At 49.5% G+C, this 22,428-nt stretch overlaps 2 protein-coding genes, 1 long non-coding RNA gene and 1 other non-coding gene across 19 annotated transcripts in view; 2 read left to right on the top strand and 2 right to left on the bottom strand.

Moving 5' to 3' along the window:
• The first annotated feature begins 1,390 nt into the window (after window positions 1–1,390).
• On the top strand, window positions 1,391–3,672 carry LOC116095765 (translation initiation factor IF-2-like). Its single transcript, XM_031377023.1, has 3 exons — window positions 1,391–1,561; window positions 1,811–2,389; window positions 3,652–3,672. Exons 1-3 carry the CDS (start codon window positions 1,391–1,393, stop codon window positions 3,670–3,672), a joined length of 771 nt encoding a protein of 256 aa, XP_031232883.1.
• The window catches only part of LOC116096585 (microtubule-actin cross-linking factor 1), a 353,064-nt gene continuing 332,238 nt past the window's right edge, over window positions 1,603–22,428 (top strand). For 12 of the 16 annotated variants that reach the window (XM_031378580.1, XM_031378575.1, XM_031378561.1 and 9 more), the window contains exons 1-2: window positions 1,811–1,915; window positions 5,006–5,277. In XM_031378580.1, coding sequence (XP_031234440.1) covers window positions 5,058–5,277 — 220 coding nt within the window. In that variant the 5' untranslated portion in view covers window positions 1,811–1,915; window positions 5,006–5,057. Of the gene's footprint in view, window positions 1,655–1,789; window positions 1,916–5,005; window positions 5,278–21,026; window positions 21,406–22,428 lie in introns of those variants that run through there. The other 4 variants (XM_031378560.1, XM_031378576.1, XM_031378579.1 and 1 more) reach the window with 4 other exon arrangements.
• Window positions 9,363–9,467, bottom strand: LOC116097218. The gene has a single exon (XR_004121279.1). It is a non-coding gene; the product is annotated as a U6 spliceosomal RNA (small nuclear RNA).
• LOC116096587 lies at window positions 9,378–21,008 on the bottom strand. Its single transcript, XR_004121047.1, has 3 exons — window positions 19,838–21,008; window positions 18,161–18,294; window positions 9,378–9,654 (listed from the first exon to the last, which is right to left on the bottom strand). It is a non-coding gene; the product is annotated as an uncharacterized LOC116096587 (long non-coding RNA).

The raw sequence follows: 22,428 nt of genomic DNA, 5'->3' as shown, positions 1-22,428 counted from the left end.
TCCCATTACAGATGGCTGTGAGCCACCATGTGGTTGCTGGGATTTGAACTCAGGACCTCTGGAAGAGCTATCAGTGCTCTTAATTGCTGAGCCATCTCTCCAGCCCCAGCCTTTGGCTCTTAAGTGCTGGTATTGTAGTCATAAGCCACCACACTATGCATTTTTTTTTTTTTATTTTTGAAGTTTGTGTGTAGGGTTAATGAAATGGCTCAGCAGGTATAGGTATTTTCAGTTAACCCTGAGGGCATCCCAGACAGCCCATGAGGTTGGAAGAGGAGAATGGGGGTGAAGAGGAGAGGAAGTGGAAGGGAGGGAATTGGGTGAATTTGATCAGGATAGATCATGATGATACATGCATGTATGAAATTCTTTCAAAAAGAAAATGTTTGGTGAAATTTAGTTGTTACTATGTTTATGCTGTTACCCCAAATAAACATCAGATTATAATGAGATAATAAAATAATTAGAAGAGAACCAATTCCCATAAATTGTCCTTGGACCTCTATACTTTGAGCCATGGCACATATATGCACACACACACACACACACACACACACAATGTAATAAAAATTAAAACTTATTTACATACAGTTAGCATTTACAATATGCTGTGGCTTCTTTTTTGGTGATGGTGTGTGTGTGTGGGGGTGGCTTTTCTTTGAGCCAGGATCTCCTATATGTAGACATTGAATCTCTTATCCTTGACTCTTCTCCCTTCTGTGTCCTCCGTGGTTCGAGTTTTCTGGCAGTCTCTGCTGGCTTTGAACTTGTGATCCTTTGCCTCTACCTCCCTGGAGGACCTTGGAGTAAATCATCAGGTTTTAGTTTTGCATTCATAAGTGAACGATCATAGGGCTGTCTCTTGAGATGCCTTAATGATCCTTCGTTCTGCCTGCTGGACTGTAAACTCAGTGAGGCCGGTGGGCGGGGATCAGACACATTCTGCTCAGCTATGTATCTTCAGTAACTAGCGTGTAGACGTTCAAAACATATTTGTTGAATGAATGAATCAGAAGAGATTTACCCCTGACATCAACCAGGTAAAGCACTTTGCACAGTAACCGGAAGACATACCCATGTGGTGGCTGTTTCTATGCAGAAACATTCTAGGCACACTCATTAATCTGCACCACAGAGGATATATAAGACATACCTACATCCCTAGCTCACACATGCAAAAAGATCTTAATAAATGTCTTAATAAATGCTTGGAAGCTTCTTCCAAGCAAGGCGCTGCCTATAAGTGTCTCTAATCAAGGGACTGGATTCACTTCTCAGGGCCTGCTTCCCCTCTTCTCTTTACCCCTTGGGGAAATGGAGCCTCCTAGTCTCTCCTGGACTCAGTTTTCCTAGAGCCTTCTCCAAGAGATGCCCCAGGAGGGGTGACAGAATGTGTGTGGTTTTAGAGGAAGCGGGCAGGAGGGCAGGCTGCGGTGATTTCAGAACCCCGGCTGCGCCGGGCAGAGAGCCCGAGCCTGGGAGAGTCACCCTGGGACTGACCGAGAAGAGCTCCCAGGGGCGGGTCAGGGTCAGTAAGCGGCCCCGGGCTGGGGGCGGAGAGGTCGGTCGCGCCGAGGGCGAGGAGTGAGCTGTGAGAATTGACCCTGGGAGCGCCGGAGCCGCTGCGAGGGGAGGGACTGTGAGAGGACACGAGGTCAGCGAGGAGGGGCGCGGGGCCGCGGACCCGCAGGGCACGGCGGGCGGGGTGCAGGGCGGAGAGCGCGGCGGGCGGGCGGGGGGCGGCGCCGGCGCCGGGGGTGGGGAGCGGGTTGGGCGGCTGCGCGGGCTCCGCTTCAGCCGCCGCCGCTAGGGCGCGGGGGGCGGGGGGCTCGGCGCCGCGAGCTCGGCCATTGTGGGAGCCGCTCCCCTGCGCCGCATCGCTGCCGGCCGCCGGCCTCCTCCTCGCGCTCACAGGGTAAGGCGCGGGGCGGCCTCGGGGGTCCCGGCTCCTCCGCCGGCTGCGCGGCGAGCCTCGGAGCGGGGCGGCCGCGCCCCAGCCCCGGGGCGGCGGGCAGACGGGTTGACAGGCATCCGGCACTGCGGCCGTGCGGGCCTCGCACCTGCGGCGCGAGGAGTGCGGGGAACGCAGGGCGCACGGAGCCCGGGTTCCCTCGGGCGGCCTCTGCCCCGGCCGAAGGGAGGCGTGTTTCCTGGTGGGGGAAAAATGGGACACAGGAAAGAGACCTGCAGGAGCGGGCAGGGAAAGTCGCCTCCTGGTTCCCGAGATCTGCCGGTGGCACCGACGCCCTCGGTCACGCGTCCCCGCTCTTTGTCAGCCACGCGCGGCGGGCACGCGGACCCACCCGCGCCGCCACCGGCTCCCGGGAGCGCCCCTCCCCCACCGTGGCGGTGGAGGCGAGGTGGGGAGGGCCCAGCCTGTCAGTGCCGGGTCAGATGCTTGTAGCGGACCCAGGTGGCCTGGGGACAGTCGGGATGCATTGGGGGGTGTGGGCGGGTGCTCCTTCCAAGCCTGACTGGATGGAGTGACCTGAGTGATTGAGGAGTAGGGCGGAAGCCCGGAGGTCACACAGGTGTGAGTGTGCGTGAAGGGTCCGGGACTGTTAGCGAGCCGGGTAAAGCGGAGGAGGGCCGGGCTTCTTACGGAAGAGGCCTTGCTTTTGCGGGGGCCTTTGTAGTAAAAATGGGCGTCTAGGAGGGGAATGGGCGGCTCTAGAATGAAGCAGGTGGTCTGAGAGGAGGGGCATTTTCTTGCCCAGCGCTGAGGGTGTACAGCCTGAGTTTCCTGGAGGTTGAGGCTGTCACTTCAGCACCTGAACGGACAAAAAGAAAAAAAGAAAAAAAGGTGGGAGGTAGGTTGCTAGATGGTAATGGTGAGATTGGGGGCAAGTGCTGCGACAAAGGGCAAAGCTGTGCCAGTCCTTGGATCTTTTCGACAGTCTTAGTGTTCCATGAGAAGATCCACACACTCCTGGCACAGGAATGTCCTGGCAGAGCTGTTCTGTCTGCCCTGGGTTTCTTAGAGCCCCCCTGCACAGTAGGATGGTTCTTTTGTCTGAGTTCTGTGCTTCTGGAAGAGATGTCAGTGACCCAGGAGACAGTCTCTGCCTCTTGCTGCTTCTAAGCTGAGATTCCCAGAATCCAGGAGGAGCTGTGCCAAAGACCCGGCCATTTAGGCCACTTCCCTGCTCTGCACAGCCCAGGGTGCAGATATTCCCTGTAAGGAAAAGTTGACAGACAGCTCTTGCCTTCCCTGGACTCTAGAGCCCCGACAGAACTGTGTGCCTGAACTAGATCTGGGGCCTTATAGGAAGGCTGACAGCTGAAGGCATGCACCAGCTTGGCTCTGAGAGCCCTTGGGGTGGTGGGCCATGTGTAGCAGATGGTTCTGGGCAGTGAGCTGGGCCTGGCTGAGGGAAGGCTGCCCAGTCTGGCTGGTGGAGCCCAGCTGGTGTTTCCACTCTTCTCCCTCCACTAGCTAAACTGACCAGAAAAACTGCCAGTCGGTCCTTACCATCACCCCTGCCCCCATGCTGTGTGATCTATTCCCGAACAGCCCTTGGAATGAGCCAATGAATATTTTATCTAATGCTTGCTGTGTGACATACATGGCACCAGCTAAGTTTACATGCACATTTCACGGTGTCCTTAAAATATCCTCTAAGAAGTATTGTCCCCACCCCCACTATGCAGATGATGAAACTGAGTCCCTGAGAGGTGGAGTGACTTGACCCTGATCTCACCAACTGTAAGTGACTACACCAGGTCTACCTTGCTTCAGGTTCGGTGTTCGGTGCCGTGTCTAATCTGCGTGCTGGAGAAACCGGGAATTTCCACCTGTTCTAGCTTGTGCTTCTTTCCATTCCTGCCTATGAGATCGTTCGCTAGCTTTTGAAAATCCTTCCCATCTGTTGTCCCATTTTATCCTTATAGCATTCCTGGGAGGTGAGAGGAAGGGGGAGGTAAGAATAGATTCTGTATTGAGTGCTTACTGGGTACCTGGCATCAAACGGCAGGAACTGATTTAGTTCTTGCAAACAACCCTGTGAGATGGGATGCTAACTGGCATCATCTCCATTTTATAGGTGAGAATGTTGAGGGTAACAAGATTAAATGGCTTCTCTGGGGACATAAAACTAATGAGTGATGGAGTAGAATTTAAGTTCCTATTTAAAATGAATGATGAAGTAGGATTTAAGCTTCTATTTATTCAGTAATAGAAGCTAACATTCACACACAGGTTTTTTTTGTTTTTTTTTGGTTTGTTTTTTTTTTTTTTTTTTTTTTTTTTTTTTTTTTTTGGTTTCTCAAGACAGGGTTTCTCTGTGTGGCCCTGGCTGTCCTGGAACTCACTCTGTAGACCAGACTGGCCTTGAACTCAGAAATCCTCCTGTCTCTGCCTCCCAAGTGCTGGGATTAAAGGCATGTGCCACCATTGCCCGGCGACATAGTATTTTTGTTTGTTTGTTTTATATAGAATTTCACTATGTAGCCATGGCTAGCCTGGAACTTGCCATGTAGATCAGGCTCACAGAGATCTGCCTGCCTCTGCTTCCTGAGTGATGTGATTACAGGCATGCTCTACCAGGACTAGCTAAAAATTTATTTTATTGTTAATTCTGTGTATGTATGTGTTGTTTGTGTATGGGTATGCGCACATGAGCACTGGAGCCTGAAGAGGCTAGAGGAGGGAGCTAGAGTCATAGCTCAGGCAGTTGTGATCTGCCTGAAGTGGGTGTTGGGAACGAAAGTCAGGTCTCCTACAAGAACAGTATACTCTCTTAAGCGCCCCCCCATATATGTGTGTATGTATGTATGTACGTATTGATGTGTGTGTGCATGTATATGGGCGCATATTACCTAATATAATTTTCCCCTATGCCCCATAAATTAGTCTTGGCATGTGCTATTTCATTTTGTAAATGAAAAAACTGAGGTTCAGGTAGGTAAGTAAGTAGCAGAGCCAGGAGGAGTGGCTCAGGACCCAAGTGTCAGTGTTCCTTGTGCGACCCTTCATTCTGTTCACATTCTTCCCTCTCTCTTCCAGATCCTTTCTCCCAGGACATCTGGTCCCTCCTGTAGCTACTCCTGCTTGGATCATGTCTTCCTCTGATGAAGAAACGCTCAGTGAGCGATCCTGTCGGAGTGAGAGGTCATGTCGTAGCGAGAGATCTTACCGGAGTGAGCGGTCAGGGAGCCTGTCTCCCTGTCCCCCCGGGGACACCTTGCCCTGGAACCTGCCACTGCATGAGCAGAAGAAGCGGAAAAGCCAGGATTCTGTGCTGGACCCTGCAGAACGCGCCGTGGTCAGAGTCGCTGGTAAGAATGATCTCCAGCGTTTGCTAGTTGCCTGCTGCAGGGCTGAGGGAGAGTCTGGGCCAGTGTGCACCAGCATGGTCCTCAGAGCCAAGCCAGCTGGAATCTAACTTGTTGTTATGATGATTATTATTGTTGCAATGATGATGAAAGACCATTCAAAAGAAACCTAAAAAAAGGAAAGGAAAGGAAAGGAAAGAAAAGGAAAAGATAAAGAAACGAAGACCTGCTATCCCGTGCTGCATGAGGCCTGGTCTTCTATCTCTGTACCTGTGTCTCCCCGCCTAGCTGTAGTTCATGTACATGGTAGCTTCCCTGGCGGACTGGGTTCCAGTGTGGAGCTCTTTTCTTCATTTACCCTTAAAAAGAGCTTCAGGCCAGGTGGTGGTGGCACATGCCTTTAATCCCAGCACTTGGGAGGCAGAGGCAGGCGGATTTCTGAGTTCGAGGCCAGCCTGGTCTACAGAGTGAGCTCCAGGACAGCCAGGGCTACACAGAGAAACCCTGTCTCAAACAAACAAACAAACAAACAAAACCAAAAAGAAAGAAAGAGTGAGCTTCAGATTTACATCTCAGACTCTATGGGTTATTTTAAATTTTATTTTTGTATTTCTCCAGACAGGGTCTCACTATGTAGCCCTGGTCCTGGAACTTGCTCTGTAGACCAGGCTAGCCCCCAAATCACAGAGCTCCACCTGCCTCTGCCTCCTGAGTGCTCAAGTAGGAGGTATGTGCCACCATCACACAGGGCTCAGATTTTATCCCTATTTTTAAAGGCTGTATGTATTTCGAGGTTTTTCTAACTATTCTTTCTCCAGTGTTCTGCTGTAGTTGACAATACTATAATGATTATGTTTAGGAAAAAAACTTTTGATTTCTGTTGTGTTATTTCCTTATAAGGAAGTCTTTCGAGAAGCTGACTTTAGTCAGATTGCCTTTCGAAGGTTGTGTGTAGGTTCTCCAGTGAGGGCTAGGGGCTGCCTCCCCTGCTTAGGAGTGTAGGCTTTGGTCTCAGAGGAGGCAAGGAGTCACAGGTTGTGATAAGCCATCAGTGTAGGTGCCTGCAACCGAATCCAAGTCCTTTGGAACAGTAGCCAAGGCTCTTAACTGCTGAGCATCTCTCCAGCCCTCAGCATCATTTTTTGTTTTAATGAAAGAGCTGCCTTACTGAGGGCATCTGCAGCTGTCTCCCCTAGTGTGCTCAGTATCACAGCAGATGTTGGTGTCACCATGCTGGTAGGAAGCTAGAGAAGTGCCACAGCTCATGCAGTGACGTCTCCAGCTCTCAGTCCATTGCCAAAGTCTGTCTGGCTGTCTGCTTCATGTCAGGCAGATAAGACACCTTAAGTTTATTGTATGTTACCACACCCTCTGATCAACCTAAGGGTTCCGGTTCCCTCAGTTTTTCCTCCTTCCACATGACTGTCAGAACATTTTATTCTAAAGGGCAAACCTGCTCCTGTTACCCAACTGCTTAGAAGCCATCTTTGGCTCCTCGTTGCCTGTGAAATAAAGGTTTCAACATAAAGACCCACCCCACACCGGCCCCATTCTGTCTCTTCCGCATCACTGGCCGGACAGCACCTCTACACCTGCAGCACTGTGTAGTAGTTTGCTTGCCCTTCAAGGTATGCAGCTTGTGGGATCCAACCTCTAGGCTTTAATTTTCTTCTCTGCGAGATGTTGGTAATTCCTCCTCCTCCTTATTCTCAGCCCTTCTAGCTCTAAGGCCCCCAGTGGTACCCAAGCCTCCTCCTCCGCTCTTAAGTCCCTGCTTCTCTCCCTTCCTGTTCCCTTGCACAGCAGAGCAGTTAAGCCACAGGGAGCGCATCACCCCCTCACGACTGTGAGCAACACAGTGTTGTGGCTTATATTATGCGTTGACCTTCAGTGACTTACCCAGGGCCTTGTGCATGCTAGAGGTCATCAAATAAGGAGTGTTGACCAAATGAGTGCAAGAAGTATTTCAAGGCTAATTTGTGGGCGATTGTGAAGAGGAACAGGCAGTGGGCTGTAACAGGAAATTAGAATTGAGAGGGTTATGTAGACTTGTGGGCCAAAAAAGATGCAGCGGGGAGCTCTGGAGTTGCAGAGAACAGAGAGCAGAGAGCCTGGCAGGTAGGCTGCAGTCTGAGCTGGTGGTGGGCCAAAGAGAGCCCTTGGAGGAAGTCCTTCTCAGGTGTTTTGCCCCTGAAACATCATCTAGTCACAAAGTTTGGAGCAGGTGCTAGGATACAGGAAGGGGTTTACTGGCTAGCCTTGAAGGGGCTTAACTCAGGGGACTCTGAGTCACAGACCTCTCATTCTCCTGAAGGCAGAGGGGATGCCTCATTTTCCTTTCCTTATATTCAAATTCATCCGTCACCCACACGTAGTTCTAGATGGCTTTGTGACAATTTCTCCTAAGTCTTCTTGGAGAAGGCCCTGGTGTTTAAGATTCTGGTCTAGGCAATAAGTCAACGGGATTCAAGGGAGTTTAATCCTCAGGCAAAGGCCCTCGGGACCCTGCCTGGTCAGCAGAGCAAAGGGTAGGTGCTGGGCTGGGCTGTGGTGCGTTGTTTCTGGCACCATGCTAGTCTTTGCATGCGGACACCATCAATGACTGTCTTGGGGAGGGGGCTGGACCAATGAGGCTGGAGATGGGGAAACTGCCGTGTTTAAAAATAGCCCTGCTGCAGTTGGGTGTGTTTCTTTAGCAGGAGAGAAGATAGGCCGCAGAGACAGGCCAGACTGCTACTTTAGCGTCTGGCTGAAGTCTCCATACGGTTTTAGAATGTTGTGGGGGCTCCGCAAGAGTAAAGAAACCGGCAGCCTTGCTTCTGGGAAGACTCCCGCATGTAGGTGCAGGGGTGCTGAGAGACCCTGAATGCTCTGAAGCTCCCTAAGGCAGAATTTGCCTTCTGGGAGGAAGTGAAGTCAGGCTGACGCTGGAGACAGCTGTATCCTGTGTAATTTTCTCCTCCCTCAGGTTTTGGGTTATGAAGCAAAGTGGAAGGTATCAGAATCAGTCTCATCAAATATAGAGACTTCCCAGTCCCTCGCCCCTTCTAGTGTCTTTTCCCCCCCGTCATTATTATTAATTATTTTATTTGCTTACATCCCTAACACTGCCCCCTCCCAGTCCCACCTCCCCTTCACCTCTGAGAGGGTAGATATCCCTCCACTCTGGGGCATAAAGTCTCTGTAGGATTAGGCATATCCTCTCCCACTGAGGCCAGACAAGGCAGCCCTCTGCTAGGTATGTGCCAGTGTATGCTCTTTGGCTAGTGGCTCAGTCTCTAGGGGCTCCCAAGGGGTAGGTTAGTTTACATTGTTGGTCTTCCTGTGGGGTTGCCATCCCCTTCAGTTCTACAGTCCTTGTCCTAACTCTTCCATAGAGGTCCCCGACCTCTATCCCATGCATGGCTGTGGGTATCTGCATCTGGCTCAGTCACTGCTGGGTAGAGCTGCTCAGAGTCATGCTAGGCTCCTGTCTGCAAGCACAACATAGCATCAGTAATAGTGTCAGGGATTGGTGCCCGCCCATGAGATGGATCCCAAGTTGGGCCCACCACTGGTCAGACATTCCTTCAGTCTTTGCTCCACTCCATTTTTCTCCCTGCATTTCTTTTAGACAGGAGCAATTTTGGGTTGAAAATTTTGTAGGTGGGTTGGTGTCCCCATTTTTCCACTGTCTGGCTACTGGAGGTGGTCTCTTCAGGTATCCCCACTGTTGGGCATTTCAGCTAAGGTCACCCACATTGAGTCCTGGGAGCCTCTGCCATCCTAGGTCTCTGTAACTTCTTAGAGATTCCCTCTTACCCCTCACCCCCACCCCACCTCCACCCCAGTAGCTGCATATTTCCATCATTCTCCTAGCCCTCTGGGCCTCTCTCCTGTCTTCCCCCATACCTAATCCTGCCCCCCTCCCACTCCCCTCTCTCACCCAGGTTCCCCCCTTTATTTTTCCCATTACTATTTTATTCCCCTGTCTAAGCATCTTCACTTGGGTCAGCCTTCTTGTTTAACTTCTTTGGGTCTATGGGGTACATCATGGGCATTCTGTACTTTTTGGCTAATATCTACTTATCAGTGAGTACATACCATGCAAAAACATGGAATGCTTCATTAATTTGCATGTCATCCTTGCACAGGAGACATGCTAATCTTCTCTATATTGTTCCAGTTGTAGTATATGTCCTGCCAAAGCAAACATCCTTCTTGTGTCATATATATATGACCTGTCTTCACACATACCAGAAGAGGGAATCAGATCCCATTACAGATGGTTGTGAGCCACATGTGGATCCTGGGGATTGAACTCAGGACATCTAAAGAGCAGTCAGTGTTCTTAATCTCTGAGTCATCTCTCCAGCCCCAAAATGTTGTATTCTTTGAGATCTGTGGAGAACAGGTGAAGAAAATGGTCCAAATTACAACCACACAACTCTAGGGGGCACAATTCTCATCTATTGCATTATGGATATGTATAGTGGTTGTCACTAGTTTTTGTAGATATGGGTCAAGTGTCTTGTTTTAACTAGGGTAGGACTAGTGCAAAGGTACTCAGGTTCTACCCATCAATGAGGTATTCATCCATCCATCTAACAACTGGTATGTAGGCCTTTCTTGGCTTTTGTTTTGTTTTGTTCAGGGTCTCATACAGTCCAGTCTGGCCTTGAACCATCTGTGTAGCAGAGGCTGATTTGAATTCTGATCTTTCTGCCTCTACCTACCAAAAGATGGATTTCAGGTGTGTGTCACCAAGCCCACCTTTTTTCTGTTTGTTTTGTTTTGTTTTTTGAAGGTTGATGACATTTTTATTAGAATCTACAAGAAAATTCCCAGGGCAAGCAAACTGTAAATCTCAGCAGCTTCCTGGAGGAGGAGGAGAAGAGAAGAGAGGGAAAGCACCCTGCTGTTTGGCTGTTTGAATTAAGCAGGTCTGGCTGGGGTCAGCCATGGGAGGCAGAGAAGCACGTGCGGAGGAGGGTTAGAGAAAGAGAGAGGAAGCCTAAGGCGTCAGGGAAAGCATCCTTCAACAGCAAAAGGAAAGCAAGCTACCTTTTCTGATTAATTAACAAAGTGAGCTGACTTAGGAAGCCAAAACCGCAGGAGACTGCCCCTGGTTCTGGTTTTAAGATGCCTTCTCCCTCGTGGGGTCCAACTCTCAATCTTTCTGCAGGCACTTCCTATGCTGCCCTCCTTTTTTGTTTTTGTCATTAATGGTCCTTTCTTTATGGAATTCAGCCTAGCTGAGAGGATGGCAGGAAAGAAATTGATTACATTGTGAAAGCTGGGCACACAAGAACTCAGCCTAAGAATGCACACAGCTTGGTTAACCAGTTGGGCAGCATCATCATAGACTCATTCATTTACCCACTCCTAACATCTACTCCATTAGAGCCTCCTCCAGGAAGCTGCCTCTGATTCCTCTTATCAGACAGTTTATCTCTTCCTAACCCTTCTTCGTCTTCTGTTCAAGCTCATTGTTCCCAGGTCCGTTGTCCACAGCAGACATGGACCTTGTTATAATCAGGAGTCCTTTCTTGCTTTTCTGACCCTGGGTGGACAGTCCTGAGAATGCTATCGTGCTCTTCACAGAAAGGTACCTGTTCCCCCTTTTTCCTTTATGCAACTCTTCCAGCAAATTCATCCATCCATCCATCCACCCACCCACCATTAAAGGACTGAGCTCCAGCTATGAACCAGGAGCTACAATGACGATTTTATACAGAGTCAGGGCATCTAGCCAAATAACTTTACCCTGTAGTGCTTCCGTTTCATCTGTAAAAGGGTGGCCACTGCTACCTGCTTCCAGGGATCATTGAATGAGGTTCTTATACCTGTGACTGCACTTAGTGCTGTCCTTCCTATTACTTGGATACCGACCAATGGATGAAGGAAAGACTGCAGGATGCAGGAGGCCAGTGGTTTCCTAGGTCAGCAAGGAATGGGCCTGAGTTTGCCACTTCTGTTGCTTTCTTTTGTTCATCCCAAGGCCTTGTCAGAGAGCAGATGGAAGTGATTTGTTCTATCCAAGCCACAGATGGAATTGGAGGCTGTAGGGGTAGGAAGTAGGACCCTAAGGAATAATTCTCCTGGGAACCCATACTCCTGGGCAAAGCAATCTTTCTCATTCTGAGCATTTTGCAGCTTTGTACCCAAGAAGACTCCCTTCCCAGCTTCTCCCGCTCCTTCTGAGTGTGTGTTGGGAGTGCCTGACTCTGTCCTGGAGCCTGGTTTCAATAGCAGGAGAGGCCTGGGAAAGTGGGGCAGAGTGAACGGTAGCTACACACCACCAGCTCAGCTGCAGTGCTTTGAAAGCAAATCTGGGTCACATTCGCTGGAGGGATAGAAAACGACCACGTGGGCAGAATTCTGTGCAAGCGGCAAAAAAGATAGCCAAGCTGTCCTTTCTCTGTGGCTCAGGGTCCCTTTGGGACCCTCAGCTGGTCAGGGAGGTGGTTGCTGTGTCGCAATGTACAATCCTGTCTTTACCAATGGTTTCCCATCATGCTTTCTGAGTGAGTGCAATGGCAGTCTGGCATGTGGCTGTCTGTTCTGATGGTTAGGCATACAGAGGAAGGACTGGATGCTTTGGGGACTGTGGAAGGCTGGCATTTCTTACACATGGGATGCCACTAGAAGAAATGTAGAACTGACTGTATTAGAGTCTCAGACCGCACCTAGCCTCTACTCAAGCAGTACCGTGACCATACCTGGGTGTGGGAATTAATTATCCACCATCTCCAAGTGTTAAACTGAGGCCTGAGGCCGTCTGGCATCTTTTTTCCTGGTTGCTGTAGCTGAGACCTGTGGGCTGGCTTTGTAGACTGCCTGTAGCAGTCATCGCAGAAGCAAGTGAGATTCCTGGCTCTGCCTGGACTCTTCTGTAGGAACAGAAATGGCCTTCCAAGCTGGGATTGCTCTTTGGACTAAGGTTGCTGCTAAAGAGATGTGAAGTGGCTGGACGGTGGTGGCGAACACCTTTAATCCCAGCACTTGGGAGGCAGAGGCAGTAGATTTCTGAGTTCGAGGCCAGCCTGGTCTACAAAGTGAGTTCCAGGACAGGCAGAGATGTGAAGCCCCTGTAATCTGCAGAATGATTAATGAGCTGTGCCCTACTATTACCCCAGAAGTTTTCACTTGGTGTTCAGGGGAGGATTCTGCTAGGAGCCTCTGTGAAGGAGTTGTCTTGTGGGATGCTGTCCTCAGACCTTCACTTGTTCATTTCCACTGTTATTTTTCTCTTCTTTTCATTCATGCAAGGGAATGGCTTTACATATCTCAGTTGTGGACCCTGAAAAGTTACTTACCTGATTGGGGCCCACATTTTTATTGTTAAAATTGGGGCACATGAGAGCTGCGTCAGAGTCTTACATAGTGGGCTAACTAAGGTCAGAGGAGCAAGCTGCCTGGCCCTGTGTCTGCTCTGCAGGTAACCCTTCATCTATAGTGGCTGTTCCCCTGAGGATCTTTTATTCAGACACCGTTTCTCATTGCTCTATGGATGTGCTACCTTACTTCCTGCTTCATTTCATTGTCAAGTATCCATAAACATTCCTTTAGCTATTTTGTTCAAGGCTTCAGGGTCCTGCCCACAAAAGCAGTAGGGCTACTGCTGGAGATGTGCTGAACTGAAGCTGAGGAAAATTGCCTGGAAGTTCTTAGGAGAGAGGGCCTCCTTTTGCATCTGTCCATCTGGGACCTGGAGCAATGGAAGCCATTGATCTGGGACTTGGAAAAGAATAAGGCACTTGCTAGAGCACCCAGAAAAGAGAGGGCACACCCATTATGTGTTTTTATTCTTTCTCTCCTTTCTTTGCCCTCAGCAGGAAGGGAAGAAAATGAAAGAGAATGGTTGAGTGGGAGTTAGGAATTAAAGAACACAGAGGGTGGGTCGGAGGCTGAATTCTGGGCCCAGCTTGGGGGAGCTCCTGAGAGCTCATGTCACCGCTGGTAGTTCTGCTGCAGAGCTCCTAGATGTGTACCAGGACTTTACGCGTGCCATTTCACCCTTACAGATCCCTGGGAAATCACGGCTATTTGCAACAATAAAGCTAAGCAACTTGTCTGGAGTTGTCCAGGAAGCTAGTGGAAGCCAGAGTTCAGCATTATCAGTATTCTCCATGTCTCCTGAAGCCCCACAGGTGCGACGTTCCCTTGGAAGTTAGTCAGTACTGTGCTTCAGGTCCAACTGAGGCCAAAGCCCTCACTCACTCTTTCCAGAAAGTTTGAGACAAATGCAAGAATAGAAAATATGGTATTCTGAATACCTATCACCCAGAAACAAGAATTTCCAGTCGTAACTGGGCTTGTGGCACACGCTTTTAATTTGCAGTGCTCATGAGGCAGATGCAGGTAGATCTTTGTGGATTCAGTCAGCCTGGTCTACAGAGTGAGATCTGGGACAACCAGAGCTACATGGCGAGACACTGCCTCATAAACAAACAAACAAACAATCCTATTCGAATGAGGTCTAGGCCAGCCAGAGCTACATAGTGAGATGCTTATAACTAACTAACTCAATCAATCAATCAATCAATCAATCAATCAATCAATCAATCAGTCAGTCATCTTATTCATTCCACTCCTGGCTCCACAGTTATGTAAAAGAGGTGGGCTTGGTACTATAGGCTATTCAGCAGGCTGAGGCAGGAGGATTGACATTCAACTTGAGGAACTTTAGTAAGACTATGTCTTAGAGTAAATATGTAAAAGGTAGCTGGGGACATAGCTCAGGCTAGACCACTTGCCTAGCCTGCAGAAGGCCTTAGGCTTAGTTCCCAGTACCAAAAGGAAACTTTGTGCAGTGGTATATGTTCATGCCCGCCCCCAGGGTTACTCACTTTTATTAGCTTATATCTGTTGTATAAAATAATGACTTTGTTGTTGTTTGTTTGTTTCTCTGCATAGCCTTGGCTGTCCTGAACCAGGCTGGCCTTGAACTCAGTGATTTGCTTCTCTGCTCCCAAGCACTGGGATTAAAGGTGTTACCCCATACATAATGGATTAAAAAAAATATATTTTTGGCTGGAATTTGTAACAATCCTCCTTCCTTTGTCTCCTGAGTGCTAAATTATAGGTTTGTACTACCATGTCTGGCAATGCATGATCTCTCTCTTACATATATATTATATTACACATATTATACTATATTTTTTTCCTGTTTTTTGAGATGGGTTTTTTGAGACAGGGTTTTTGTTTTTTTAGTTTTATTTATCATTATACTTAAGCACACTGTAGCTAACTTCAGACACACCAGAAGAGGGCGTCAGATCTCATTACAGATGGTTGTGAGCCACCATGTGGTTGCTGGAAACTGAACTCTGGACCTTAGGAAGAGCAGACAGTGCTCTTATCTGCTGAGCCATCTTGCCAGCCCCAGGCTTGATTCTTTCAAGAGGAAAAAGAATACAGTTTTATTCACACAGTTGGGAGATGGTGGAGGCGTCAGGGCCCTCTGTAACTACCACTGATCCATTCTGAATGCCAGGTTAATGTACTTTGTATATTACATGCCGTTCTGGACCACAATGGTTAAACTGATTTTAAGAAGCAGATGTTCTATGGTAAAGAGACAGACACCTGGAGAGTTCAGTACCTGGCCTGAGGTCTCTAAACCAGTAAAGGGCCAAATTGGGAAGGACTCTAGCTCTGCCTAAAGCAACCGCTGCCTTTATGGTGCTTAGTACGATAATGACCAGAAACAGCTGTATAGCATTTCATATCCTTTCTATGCACTGTGTCATGGCAGGCCCGGGCAGGTGAGGCATTCCACACTTCTTTGGGACAGCCTCTTGTTGAGGGTACTCCCACTCATTTTCTGGAGTGAGGATGGAAGATGGCAGTGGCTTCGAGAAGTCAGAGGAGAAGGCCTAGGGAGAGGCTAAGATGGTGAGACTTGGCCAGTTGCTATGGTTACCCAGCCATCTGGGTAACCATTTTGAGGGTTGCTATGGTGATGGGCTGCTGGGTAGCAGGGAACCTTCTTCTGGGGTGGCTGGCACCATCCAGGCTTTTGAGACGAGGGATACTGCACTTTTATAGCAGAAGAGGGCAGCACAAGAGCAGGCAAAGTCTAGCTGCCCAGAGCTAAGGGACTTAGGGCAAAACTTAGATTTCCAAGGCAGAAAGCAGCTTTGTCTGGGACTGGCCAAAGAGGAAGAGGGGTCAGGGAAAAGGCTAGACCTGGAGGCAGGACTCATATGAATGAGACTAAAACCTGGCCATTTGCTTCCAACCAAATGATCAAATTGAGCAGCCCCTGTTGTTGTGCCTGCTATCAACTTCTACAATGTAAAAGACACATCATGTAAAAGACACAGTAGATAGTGCCATAAAGAGGAATAATGCACACACACACACACACACACACACACACACACACACACACCCCTTACTAGCAGATGTATTTATAGAGCATCAGTTCACACATAGAAAATAGAGCTGCTTAAGCCAAGTTAAAGAAGTGTTGGAAGTAAGTCTCCTAGGGGTTGGGGAGGGAAGGAGACAGGATTTCTCACTTCCCTCTTTCTAATCAGACTATGAAGTGGCTTCAGTTTTTGATCACTGAGTAAATGCTGTTTGTTTGTTTTGTTTTGTTTTCTGAGACAGCAGCTAACTATGTAATTCTGGCTGTCCTGGAACTATGTAGACCAGGCTGGCTTCAAACTTACAGAGAGTGCCTCAGGAGTGCTGGTATTAAAGCCATGTACCATGACACCCAGTTCCTGAATTAATTTTGTTTTTAGAGACAAAGTTCTCTGTGTAACAGCCTTGGCTGTCCTGGAACTGATTTGTATATCAGGCTGGTTTCAAACTCAGAGACCTACCTGCCTCTGGAATGCTGGGATTAAAGGCCTACTCTACTACCACTCAGCTAAAAGGTGGGATTATTAAGAAGAACTGCCTGGGCCAGTTAAAAACAGCTTCAGGTGCTGACATGAGCTTCCCTATGGGCTTTCAGTAGTTGGAGACAAAGAGAGTGGATTTTTTAGGCAAAGGGTTAGAATTTGGTTCTGGGGAAAATGCTTCCCACATAGTATGAGGCTGTGAGAAATAAACACACTATTTGTGTGAGTGTGTGTGTCTGTGTGAGCTGGGACTGAATGGAGGTCTTTGCATGCTAAGGATGTACTCTACCACTGAGCTACAATCCTAGCCCAAAGTTCTTAAATACTGTAGCCTAGTCAGAAGCCACAGACAGCTCAGTATTTTGAGATTGTCTCATTCACCCATTTATTTTGTCGTTACTCAAAAATTTAAACATTCAAGAGTGTCCTAGATATCCAATGTTGTTTGCCATATGCTGAGGATCTCAGGCATCCTCACATACAGAAGCCCCAGGTCTTACAGAGCTAATGCTATAGGAAGGCTGAAGACAAGTTGGCCAGGGCTAGAGAGATGGGTCAGTGGCTAAGAGTACTGGGTGCTTTTGCTGAGGACCTGGATTCAATGCACATGGTGGGGCTCACAAACATCTGCATTGCCAGTTTCAGGGGACTCAAAGCTGTCTTCGAATTTCTACTATTTTCTACTATTTCTACTATTTCACTATTTTGTACATATACATATATGCAGGCAAAACATTCCTGCATATAAAATTAAAACAAAAAAACTACCTTTTAAAAAAATGTAAGCTGGCAGTGCATGCCTGTAACTGAGGCTGAGGCAAAAGGATCTCAGGGTCAAGGGCAGCCTTGTGGGAACTTTCAAAGGAAGAAGGGAGAAAGACCTTGCCTCAAAGAAACAAGAATAAGGGTTGGTGAAGAGATGACAGTGCTCACCCCCTGTCATCTGATCTCTAGGCATGAAAAATAAAAATGTAATAAGAAAGAAATCAAGAAAAGGGGGCAGTGTGTTGGTGGCACAGGCTTACAGTCTCACGTACTCAGGAGGCTTGTAAATGAATTGCCCTTAATATAAAAGTAAACAGAGCTGCTAAGGTAGGATGGTTCAAAGCTTTCCTGGGTAATTTAGAGAGATATTGTCCCACAATAAAAGGAGGCTGGGTGTGGTGTCAAATGCCTCTAATGCCATTATCCACAAGTCAGAGTCAAAGCCAGGTGATCTGCTAGCTGGTCTACACTGAGAGTTCCAGGGCAGCCAGTGCTGCAAAACAAACAAACAAAACAAATAAATTAAAGCAAATGTAAAAGGAAGGGATACAGAAATGGCTCAGTGGTTAAGAGCACTTGCTGCCCTTCCAGAGGTCCTGAGTTCAATTTCCAGCAACCACATGGTGGCTTACAACCATCTGTAATGGGATCCAATGCCCTCTTCTGGTATGTCTAAAGAGAGTGACAGTGTACTCACATATATAAAATAAATAAATCTAAAATAAACAAAGGTTGGGGAGAGGTTTTTCAGCATACAAAACAGGCTCCTGGCAACTGTCTGTAATTCTATCTCCAGGGAATCTAGCACCCTCTAGTGGCCTCTGCAGGCATCCACACTGATGTGTCACACACACACACACACACACACACACACACACACACACACACCCTTAAACATATATAAAAGAGGGCTGGAGATAGTGCTCAGTTTTAGAGTGCTTACTGCTGAACACAGGGAATTGAGGAAGGCTTTAGAATTTCTAAGAGTAGAAGTGAGTCATGCGGGCTGGAGAGATGGCTCGGCTCAGCAGTTAAGAGCACTGACTGCTCTTCCGAAGGTCTTGAGTTCAAATCCCAGCAACCATATGATGCCTCACAACCATCTGTAATGAGATCTGACACCCAGAAGACAGCTACAGTGTACTTACATATAATAAATAAATACATCTTTAAAAAAGAGAGAGAGCATATTTGAGGATTGAAAGATGTGTTGAGGCTTTAGGGGAAGGGGCGCTTGACAAGAAGGGGAGGATTCTGAAGGATTATTTCCTGGCACTACCCACCTCTGCCACTAGATGTCCTCCCAACTCCGTCGTGCTGTGTGAATCTTCCAAGGCAAACCAGCAATTCAACACCAGGCCCACTGAAAGCCTCAGAGCTTCTGCATTGTATGGTTTGGCAATAACTTAGATTCTTGCTTGAAAGAAGAAAAACAAAAACAAAAATTGCACTTTGGTAGACTTTCTTCCCTGCCCCCCAAGAAGCTTTGTTCCCTCTAGCCTAGTAAAATTTTCTCTGTGTAAAACAGGAACATCAGCCAAACTTGTGGACTTCCCCTTTCCCATTCATTAGAAGAATGCTTCACTTCAAACTCTCCGGAGAGTATTTAAATGCAAATTTCATCAAGAAAGCAACTTGGGCTGGAGAGAGGCACTCTAGCCACTGTGCAAACCCGAGCCTCTTCCTAATTACCAGGTTTCTTTTCTTTTCTTTCTTTTTGAGGCTGGGTGTCACCATATATAAATATAGTTTAGGCTGCCCTCAAATTTACAATTCTCTTGCCTCAGCCTTCCGAATGCCTGGTTAGTTACCGGTTTGCTCGTGGCTTTCTCGTGTTCTTTTTTCTTTTTGCTGAGGGGTGGGGGGGTGGGAGCCCAGGGCCTCACCGAGTAGACCAGGTTAACCTCTAACTGACTCTGATGCTTCTACTTTTGCCTCCCTTAGTTCGGGATCTAAGGCATGCACCACCATGCCTGGCATTTTACTGTGTTTCTTAATAGGAATCTCAACCTTTTGCTTTATCTTTCCTCCTTCCCAGTTTTCCACAGAACCTGTTTAGCACAGTAGACTCTTCCCTCTGTTATTTCCCAAGCTTTGGCAAGTATCATCAGCCACAGTTCTTGAGGAACCTGCTCATAAACTGGTGCCTGTAGCCTAGGAGGGGATGGGGGTACTTTTCTATTTGTTGCAATGAACTGAGGGAGGAGGTAGGTGTTTGTAAAAGGGATAAGGGTGGAGGCCTGTGGATGTATGTGTATTTGCATCCAGGTCTCCTTAGCCCTACTGGTATAAAATAGTATAGGAAATGCAGTGACTCAGCACTTACACAGTCAAGAGCTCCAGAATTACCTATTCTCGATTATTTGTTTTGAAAAAGATAAAAAGAAAGTGCTTGCTATCAAGTACCACACCAACTCTTTCTTTTCTGCTAAATACCTTTTACTCTTTAAGAAAAAAAAAACCCACTACTTACTTTTTTTGTGTTTCTAGACTGAGCTCATTAGTGTCTGACCTCAATTAGAGAACTAATATATATATGTGTGTGTGTATACATATATATACATTTATATACATATGTGTATATATGCACAGAGTAAAACTGGAGCAAGGCCTTCTCTGTACAGAGTTTGGGAAGCTCAGCAGAAATTGATGGGAAGAGATATGATTAATTATTTGCTCACCTGCTTTGTGATGTGGAAAGCTATGATTGCACCTATTAGTGAAAAGCATCATTTCATGTAATTAATGTGCTGAGCAATGACTGACCAAATACTTGACATTACTCAAAAGGTACAAAGCTACAGTTCTTGCTCTAGGGTACGAGCCTCCCACTTCAAACTCTTCAGAATGAGAACTGAAATGGGATTCCAAGTGTCAATTTTGGTTGCTCAATGCCACATGAAATCTTTTTCTACCTGCTCATGTGCTTTCCCGTGATATTTACTAGTGTAAGTTATTACCACAGCCGGCGACTGTTGAATGGGCCAGAAGTGGGCTAAAAGTATCATTGTGTTTGCTTGAAACAGTCTTACTGTGAGGCCCAGACAGGCCTAGAATTTGTAGCAAATCTGCTTCAGCCTCCTGAGGGCTAGGATTACAGGTGTGAGCTACCATCTTGGAATTCCTCATTCACTACTTTTGGTTATCGTCAACCCATGACTACTGGGACTGAAAGATATACAACTGAATAGAGAACCCGATGACGCTGGGAACCCTTTTACAAAATGGTCCTAAGTAAATCCCTGCTCATATTTACGTCTCCTTTCTTCTTTCTCTAGGGCTGAGAATAATTGGCTACTGGCTTCCCTCGCATTGCCCTAACCAGTTTTGCTCCAGAAACCCTTTCTTTGTTCCCTCACAGTCCTGGTGCAGCCTCAGGTTCCCACATTTCTCCCTTTTGATCTAAGTCGCTCTGTTGAGAGGGCTGTCACAGTTTGGTAATCCTATTGGGTCTCTCCCCCCTCTGGATTTATGCCCTCCCCCCATGTGCAGTCCGAATCCTGTTTTCATCGCTCTCTCAGTTGTCATTTCTCAGGCTCTGCTCCTTGGCCTGGTTTACTTTATGGTGATGGCTCTGTCCCCCCTCGCTTCCACTTCAGTTTCGCCTGTTTCTGGACAAGCCTTTGTTCCCGGGCTTCTTTGTGGTCGTACCGTTCCCTTCGGCCTCACATATCAGTCCTGGCTGGGTCTTGCCCTTGTCTTGGTTTTGGAGCCGTGTGGCCTTAGATGTGAGGCATCTTGGTCTTTTGCTCTCCGCCTGCCTTCAAGGTTTTCTCTAGGACCTTCTCCCGCAGCCGCACAGGCCCAGCCCGTGGCTCCCTCCTTTGTCCCGGCTGCCGGTGTAGGTCAGCGCTGAGTGGGGGCTGCGGCCCAGCCTGGGTCGGCCCGGGGGTCTCCCGGCCGCTTGCGGCCCGCCGGGCCTCCGGTTTCGACGAGCAGAGGGCCTCCTGGCGGCAGGCCTCAGGCGGCGGCCCGCCTATCCGGGGTCCCGCTCCGGCCCGCGGCCCGCCCGGGCGGTGGTCGGCGGCCCGCCCGGCCCAGCAGGCTGCAGCCGCGGGGCTGAGGGCGCGCCCGGCGGCGGAGGCGGCGGGCCGAGGGGCGGGGAACCGGCCCGGCCTGGCTCTCCTGACAGGAGGCGCCGCCGCCGCCGCCGTCGCGCCGGGGCGGGCTGAGGGAGGAGCGGAGCCGAGGGGTGGGGAGGCGGAAACGCGAGCCGGGACCGGCGGAGCGCGAGCGGGCCGGGTGCGAGCGGACTGAGGGAGCTGAGCGCGACTGCCGGGCCGGGCGAGACGGACGCAAAGCCGAGAGCGAGAGAGCGAAGGCGCCGCCGAACCGCACAAAGGCCGAGGCTGGGGCCGCCGCCGCCGCCGCCTCAGCGCGCGGGCCTGGAGCCGGCGCCCCCCGGGGCCCGGGCAGAGCGCCGCGCGGGCAGCCATGGCCGGCTACGTGCCGGGTCAGCAGCCGACCAACCGCAGCCAGGAGAAGGAGTTCGTGCAGGCGTACGAGGATGTGCTGGAGCGCTACAAAGGTGAGGCTGCGGCCGGGCCGGCGCTGGCCGGAGCCGGAGGCCCGCGGCTCGGCCGGCTGCAGGTGGGGAGGCGGGCGGGGGGCGCGTCCCCCCGTGCGGGGTTGGGCCGGGAGCTGCGGCCGCCACTCGGGGCCGGCTTCTGGAGAGTTGAGATAAGAAGCCTCGGGAGCCCCGCTGCCCGGCCGGCGCTCGGCGCTCTCCTATCTCCCGTCACACTGTTTGCTCTATTATCTGGCCGGATCTGAGGCAGGAGAGACGTGGAGCTGGCTCGGGAGACCGCCTGCCATGGGACTCTGGTGGAGGAGGAGTTGGGCTCGAGGGAGACGCTCTCCTTCGGTTTCCCGGGGCGAGCTTCCCTGCGGTGGCTCTCCGGGGGTCGCCCGCCCGCTTTTGTCTCCCTGGCTCTCGGAGGAGTCGCGCGGGAGCCTAGGACGCCGAGCACCCCAGGGGGGTCGTGGGGGTCGGGTGGGTGGCGTGGCCGGTGAGTGTGCAGATTTCCGAGGCGAGGCCTCCCCACCCCCACGCCACCCCCCCTTTAATGTCTGGGCCTGCCTGGTTGAGGCAGGGGTCTAGTTATTATTATTTATTTATTTTTTTCTTCCTCAGAAATAAAGGTTGGTCTCGGAGCTCAGATTTCAGCCCCTGGAGGCTGTCTAGCGAAGCAGTTCAGCGAGTTAATGTCTAATCTCCGCCGAGTACACGCAGAGAAAGTTTTGACAGGCCAGCAGGGCTGCGGGCTGCCTTTCCCTAACCGCCCCGAGTGGAAGGCAGGGGTGCGTGGCCCCAGAGCCCCAGCTTTGATTCGTCTTCAAGTGTGCTCTGGGCTGCACTTTCTTTGGAGACGTTGACTTTTCCCAGACACTTCACAGGCAGGCATCCCCCCGCCCCGCAGCCCCCTCTTTAAAAACTGGTCTCTTGTGATTAGCCTTGCCTTTCTTCCCATGTGAATGGGGGGAATTTTTAACCCTTATGACTGAGGCCAGCATACTTGTTTGCAACACCTACCCAGTGAAGGGAAATTAA

Source organism: Mastomys coucha, unplaced genomic scaffold (genome assembly GCF_008632895.1).
Source record: "Mastomys coucha isolate ucsf_1 unplaced genomic scaffold, UCSF_Mcou_1 pScaffold18, whole genome shotgun sequence".
In the NCBI taxonomy this organism is placed as follows: Eukaryota; Metazoa; Chordata; class Mammalia; order Rodentia; family Muridae; genus Mastomys; species Mastomys coucha.
This window is presented reverse-complemented; position numbering and strand designations above follow the sequence as displayed.